Below are 7362 nucleotides of genomic sequence, written 5' to 3'. Positions count from 1 at the left end.
GAGGAGAGGCTACAGGACCTGAACCTGTTCAGCCTCCACAAAAGAAGGCTGAGAGGGGATCTGGTGGCCACCTATAAACTTGCCAAGGGGGACCAGCAGGCAATGGGAGAGTCCCTGTTCCCCTGAGCACTACTGGGGGTAACAAGGAACAATGGCCGTAAGTTGACTGAATAGATTCAGGCTAGATATCAGGAGGCATAACTTCACTGTCAGGGTGGCTAGGAGCTAGAACCAACTTCCAAGGGAAGTGGGTGCTTGCCCCGACCCTGGGGGTCTTCAAAAGAAGGCTAGACAGCAACCTAGCTGGGGTCATTTGACCCTAGCATCCTTTCCTACCCATGGCAGGGGGTCAGACTAGATGATCTGCTTAGGACCCTTCCAACCCTACCAACTATGAAACTATATCTGCACAGAACCAGCAATCACCCTGAACACACCAAAAAAGCTGTGATATGCAGCCAAGCCCTCAGATACCACTGAATTTGCACTGAAGAGAACACCTGGGATTGCCACCTCACCAATATTAAAATGGCTTTCACCCAACAAGGACACTCATCCAGAGAGATAGATCGCATGTTTGATACAGCCACCTGGATACCACGTGAAGAACTGCCTCAGTACAGAAGAAAACCCCCCACAAATTGTACACCACCGGTTATGACATATCACCCCTCCCTCAAACCCCTACAGAAAATCCTCAAACAACTGCAACCCATACTAGAAAGAGACCCTATTCTTAAAGAGATCTTCCAAGAGCCACCCATCCTAGCTTTCAAACAAGCACCGAACCTCGCCAACCTCATCACCAGAAGCAAACTTCCTCAGACCGAGAACACACCAAATAGATCCAGACCATGCCATGACAAGACATGCAAAACCTGCCAACATCTCCACCACTCCCACAATCACTACACCCCCACAACAGAACCATCAGAATTCCTGGATCTTACAGCTGCACCTCCAGAAATGTAATACATCTCATCCAATGCACCAAATGCTCAGATGGAAAATATGTAGGAGAGACCAAACAACAACTGCACACCAGAACGAATGCACACCAGAAATCTATCAAAGATGGGAATACCCAATTACCTGTGGGGGCACCTTCTCACAAGAAAACCACTCTCTCTCCAGTCTCTCAGTCCTGATCCTCAAAGGAAACTTACAAAACACTTCCCAGAGACGAGCCTATGAGCTCCACTTTATCAACTTCCTGGATACTAAAAATCATGGACTAAATATAGACATTGGATTTATGACATTATAACCTGCCTGACATCTGACTTCCCAGGTACTTCTCCACTATTCATCCCCCTTCTCTCCCCCACACCCAGCCTCTCTCTCACGTACTGACTCCTCAAATTACATCTTCACTGACTGCCTGTCTTGTGTGCATTCCAGCACCGCCTCTGGCATTTTTACTTTTCATCCCATCCAGGAAGAGCACACATCAACTGCTGAAACTTCCTTAGCCTGAAGGTTTTTTGAACCCAAAAGCTTAAGTAAAAATTGTTCTCCAACTATTTAGTTGGTTTAATAAAAGATATCAGATTCACCCAAAGAACCTTGTCTGCCTATGTCCAACATGGCTACAGCCTACACCCCTATCATACATTTTTAATTTTTTTTTGTGTATAGAATCCAAGTATTATGGTCTATAAAGTAACTCACCTGGTACACGAGAAATCATATGGCATAAATCAACACTTAATGCAGCAGCCCTCTGTAAGAGGTAACCCCAGGAATGCATCTGGACCTCATATCCTAACAAAATATCTGGGTCATAGCTGAAGGGAAAAAGAGAAATATTATAATAATATAAACACATTATTTATGGGATTGTTTGCCAACTATGAGTTTGATTTTTCTCATGGTAAGTGCAACAATAAAAACACCAAAAATTCCCTGAAACCTGGATCTGGTCCTTTGTTAGAACAGGATCTCTCATTTACCAGCACATACAAAAATCTTGTAAATTTTATAACCTTAAATTAAAATCTATTTCATTATATTTTTAAAAAGATAAGGAACAGCATATGGATCTCATCAGGTTTTTGGAATGCAGCATTTTATTGCCTATAAGTGAAACACTGTTGTTGCATCTTGTTAAACTAGTTAGGAGTTGCAATCCAGTAGCTTCAATAAACTCACTTCTAGAAATCTGGTTCATAATACAAACAGGTTATTATTGTGAACAGCTTCATTCCTGCCAATTTGAAGGGAAATTAATCCTAGGATTATCTGTGCTCATCCATTTTGTATTGTCCTTATAGAGTAGCATAAAAGAAGAAAAGGGTAGTTTTATAGCCAAAAACAGGAAACTGGAACCCAGAAGATCACGGTCCTATTCCCAGATGCTGATACAGATTTCCTATGTAACCCTTAACTATTCTGTACCACTTTCCCTATTTTCAAGTGGGCAGCAATTCAGTAGTATAATTCTTCCTGTGCTGAAAGCCAGTATTTGTAAAGTGCTTAGAAATCCATTAGAAGGAAATTACTTTAGAAGTGCAAAAAATATTTAACAAAGCATGTAAGTATGCTAACAGTTCTACAGGTTTGTAATGAGCAGGAATCCTGGTTTTCTCTGTTTAAAAATCTCAGATTCTCTAACTAAAATGCCCCCAAATCCACATTTTTCCGCGATGAAAATTAAACCCCACTATATTTAAATCAGCTGGTCCGGACGATCTCCACCCCAGAGTGCTGAGGGAATTAGCTGAGGTCATTGCGGGACCCCTGGCATGGCTTTACGAGCACTCGTGGTGCTTCGGTGTGGTGCCAGAGGACTGGAAGAGTGTGGTTCCCCATCTTCAAAAAAGGGAGGAAGGAGGACCTGGTGAACTATAGGCCAGTTAGTCTTACCTCAATCCTGGGTAAGCTTTTTGAGAGAATTATTCTGGCACATGTCCACGAGGGGCCAGCAGGGGAGATTATGCTTAGGGGCAACAAACACGGGTTCATTAGAGGCAGGTCCTGTCAGACCAACCTGGTGGCCTTCTACGACCAGGTCACCAAATCCTTAGATGCGGGGGTAGCAGCGGACGTAGTCTTTCTGGACTTTTGGAAGGCCTTCAACACTGTCTCTCACCCCGTTCTCATTAAGAAACTGGGAGACTATGGTATCGACACCTACACAGTCAATTGGGTCGCCACCTGGCTGGAGGGTCGCACCCAGAGAGTGGTGGTGGACGGGTCATTTTTGACCTGGAGGGATGTGGGCAGTGGGGTTCCACAGGGCTCGGTCCTCAGGCCCGCACCGTTCAACATCTTCATCAGGGCGCTGCACTTCAAAAGGGATGTGGACAACATGGAGAGGGTCCAAAGGAGGGCCACTCGCATGATTGGGGGCAGCAGGGCAGACCCTATGAGGAGAGGTTACAGGAGCTGAACCTGTTCAGCCTCCACAAGAGAAGGCTGAGGGGGGATCTAGTGGCCTGTTACAAACTAGTCAGAAGGGACCAGCAGGCATTGGGGGAGTCCCTGTTTCCCTGAGCACTACCAGGAGTGACTAGAAATAATGATCACAAGCTGGCAGAAGGTAAATTCAGATTAGACATCAGGAGGCGCTACTTCACTGTCAGGGTGGCTAGGATCTGGAACCAACTTCTAAGCGAAGTGGTGCTGGCTCCTACCTTGGGGGTCTTTAAGACAAAGCTTGACAATCACCTTGCTGGGGTCGTTTAACCCCAGTACTCCTTCCTGCCATGGCAGAGGGTCAGACTTGATGATCTGCTCAGGTCCCTTCCGACCCTACTAACTATGAAACTATATATACAGGTATCAGCTGAACACGTTTTACTGCTATATTTACAATTTTAAGGCAATTTGGAAGCCTACCAGTGCCTCCTTCTCTCCTGTAAAAGAAAATCTGTGTCTGTCTCCATTAAGCGAGAAAAATCTGTATTTTTCTCCGTGAACAGAAAACCCAGATCCCTGGAAATGAGACAGTTCCCACTCTGATTGATTCACCATCTCAAGACTTGTCAACATAATTTATGAGCACATGCAGAATTGTTTTGATTTCACTGGAACTTTGTTTAAGGATATGGCCCACACTGGCAAGGTTGGAAGCTTGATTGGGACCTAAACTTTTTCCTGAGTACAGACAAAGAAGTGAAGCCTGGTGGGCATGCACATGCAATAGTGTCTACCAACTTATTCTGTAAGCGGTAGATGTAAGTCTTTGCCTTTCTATCTGCATATTTGTATTATAGTACTTCCCTGCCAACATTTAATAAGACTAACAATAGTTATTTAATAGGTTTTAGCTCTACCTTTGTGTTCTCTTTGCTACCTCTGAACACCCCTGGCATCACAGATTCTGGGCAGCTGTTGAAGTCTGTGATGTCATTTGACAGGAGTATAGCCATTAGGGGTATGTGAAGTGGGCCCTATTCAATTTGGATTTGGCCCGAATCAGGGACAGTGATTCAGTTAGTTGATTTGGATCACTGTCCCCGATTAGATTTGGCTGAATCCGATTCTGAAGATTTGATACTGATTCGCAGAATCAGCTATTTGGCCATTGACACAGCTTTAAATGTTCTTTCTACATACCTTGAGGTACCAGAGTGGCTTGTGAATGTTGTGATGCTGGGGTGCATGGAGCATCCCACAGGAGTGAGGGGGGCCCTCCATGTGCTCAGTGGCGAACCCGGAAGTGGACCAGAAGTACTTCATAGTAGTACATAGAGGTACGCAGAAAAAACATTTAAAAATGTGTCTGTATCAATTCGGAGGGCTCCAATTCGATTCAGAGAGATTAAAGGGTCTCCCGATTCGATTTGGCCACCAAAAATCGGGCCAAATCGAATCAGGGACTGAAGCTTTGCACAGCCCTATTAGTCATGCATCGAGGAAGTCCTTCCTAGAAGCACTGCCACTGCTGCCTTTAGCTTCTCCCCATAACTTCTGGCTCCATAGGAGAATAAGTACAGTGTGTTTTCTGTATCTTCTATTAGGGCTCTTACATGATTTGTACAAAGTACAATTGTTCCCTTGCATGTTATAATAATCAGAGCTCACTTTTGATGATAAACCTTTATAATACTTGATAGGAACTAAAACTTGGGGAAAATTCTGTTACCTATCAAAAATGAAGCCTGGAAACCAGACATGCAGACCCACTAACTCCATTTTCCTCTCAACTTTTAAAAATAGAAATCTTCTGTTTTCTACTTGTTACCATACCTCACATTTTTACTTTCACTGAGAAGAGGTACAACAGAAACAGAGTAAATCCTTTTGAGGGAAAAACTACTTTGAGATAATTTTGCTTTGAAAATAAATTCTCTAGTCTACTGCTACAGGTTTCACATTTTAGTAGGTTCGTTTTTACTGTTACTAATAGCCAAGTCTAAATTAAACAAATTTTACTGCAGTAATCTGTATATATTGCAGAATATGGGTTATCTTGTGCTACCATATATTGTTTTGATTTTGAGAAAAAGTATTTTTTCTTCCTACTTTCAATTTTCTGACACCTTGGAGATGTTAAAAGGTTTCAGCTAAGATTTTAAATATTGAAATGTTTTGACCATGAGCCTTCTCTTAGCATAGCAAGTTAAGAAGTCTGGAATGCATCTTTAAATGCCAAAAAACCCTTTGCTGCTAGATACAAAATAGTATCAAGACTAAAGAAAACAAAAATTACTGAATTCTGATCCCTGATCAGCTTGTAGTAGAGTAAAAAAAACACCTAGTTATTCAGAATTTGTCAGGGGCAAAGAAAGGAAGCTAACTTCACTGCTTTCTAGCAAGAGAATCGCAATTAAAAAGTTAACATTTGCTACTTCAGAGAAAGCACAGTGATTCTCAATCAAGGTTTTGAAAGAGTACAGATTTTCCAACCTGAGCTCTGGAGAGGAAAAAAAATCTTTAACCATCTTTAAAAACAATATACTAAACATCACAGACTGATTAATTTTCCTGTTAAATTTAGCAGACTAACTTGGTAGTGGCATTTCTCAAACTGTGAATTAAATACTATAATGGGTATTCTTAGAAGGATGTGTTAGAGAATTTCATATCTCACCATTTTCATATTTGAAGATTGGTTTCACATTGTCCAAAGGGGGAAAAACAACTTTCACTAATACCAACATATGGTGTGATAAAACGTGAAAACTGCCTTTCTTACTTGAGAGACTTGAAAGTGTCTGGTGTTACATGATGAATGTTCACTATTACTTGGGATCCCCCTCCTCTCTGAGTTAGCACTGAACAGATACTTTGTTAAAAGGCACTGAGCTGAAGAAGAGGCTGTCGTCTTCTCTTTGAGACACATGACTTATTTCCTTACCACGAATGACACACGAAGATGTTATAGAGCTTTTTCCTGCAAGAGCAGGAGTATCAACCAGCCTTGCCCAGTTGCCTGACCAAATTCCAATGGATTACTATTTAGATCTGCAAATATTCCCCCTTTTGTTGTAACTGGATACAGAATTTTCATCTAAGTTGTGTGCTAAACAGTTAACTAGAAGAGGTGCTGCGTACTGATAAACAGTGATGGAGAAAGTGATCCGAATGTGTTGTTTTCCAAATGGGATTAAAACACTCCCTACTTCAGGATCCTTGGGATGGAAGTTAGTATATAAATATAGATAAGACTTCTTGATTTCCTTATGAAACCTTCAGGTATATTTGACTAATTTTAAAAGAAAACCAATGTAAGTATTTAAAATGTTATATATATTTAAGTGATGTGAAATGATTTAATTAGGTCATAATGTTAAGCACTGTCAAGTTAAAAGTTAGTGTGCTGACTGGGCAAGCCACTAAGGGCTTGTCTACATAGAGAAATCAATGCACAGTAAGAGGCTGCAAATTTATGGCACACCACCTATTCAGTACTACTTTCCTACATGGACATGTTTAGCATTCAGTAAACTTAATGAGCTAGCCTAGTGCATTTACTGAGCACAGAACTTCCCTATATAGAAAGGTCCTTTGTCTCTATACAATTCAGTTTATAAAACTACAGTGATGGTACCTTGCAAAGGTGTTGAGAGAATAAACGCATTTAAAAAGATTTGTGAGTTGCCTGGGTACTGCAAGCTGGATCATAATGCATATATACTAAAGGGCAGAATTAATATTGTCCAGATATCCATAAGCTTGGTACATCCTAAATTTGCTACTGAAATAATTCTTTTTTAAATACAAGTCTTTGCATGTGTTTATCTCATATTTTAAAGAAAAAATATATTTTTAAAAAGCAATTATGCACAATAGGAACAACTCCCATTAAATATCATCCACAGAGCGTTCTTGTTCCATATGGAGCAAAGGCACAAAGCTCATCAGCTCTTTTCTTTTCCTCCCCCTCTCAGCTGCACTCAGCTTCCAGGAGTACAC

General features: G+C 41.4%; 1 protein-coding gene across 1 annotated transcript in view; it reads right to left on the bottom strand.

Annotated features, from left to right (window-relative positions):
- The window catches only part of REV3L (REV3 like, DNA directed polymerase zeta catalytic subunit), a gene marked incomplete at its 5' end in the record, with an annotated part of 167150 nt that overhangs the window by 66768 nt on the left and 93020 nt on the right, over positions 1-7362 (bottom strand). The window contains one exon of the mRNA XM_019520079.1: positions 1672-1787. Coding sequence (XP_019375624.1) covers positions 1672-1787 — 116 coding nt within the window. The remainder of the gene's footprint in view (positions 1-1671; positions 1788-7362) is intronic.

This window comes from Gavialis gangeticus, unplaced genomic scaffold (genome assembly GCF_001723915.1).
Source record: "Gavialis gangeticus isolate Ggan-Ray unplaced genomic scaffold, GavGan_comp1, whole genome shotgun sequence".
NCBI classification, from domain to species: domain Eukaryota; kingdom Metazoa; phylum Chordata; order Crocodylia; family Gavialidae; genus Gavialis; species Gavialis gangeticus.
The sequence above is the reverse complement of the archived record's forward strand: the minus strand, read 5'-3'. Positions and strand labels throughout refer to the sequence as shown.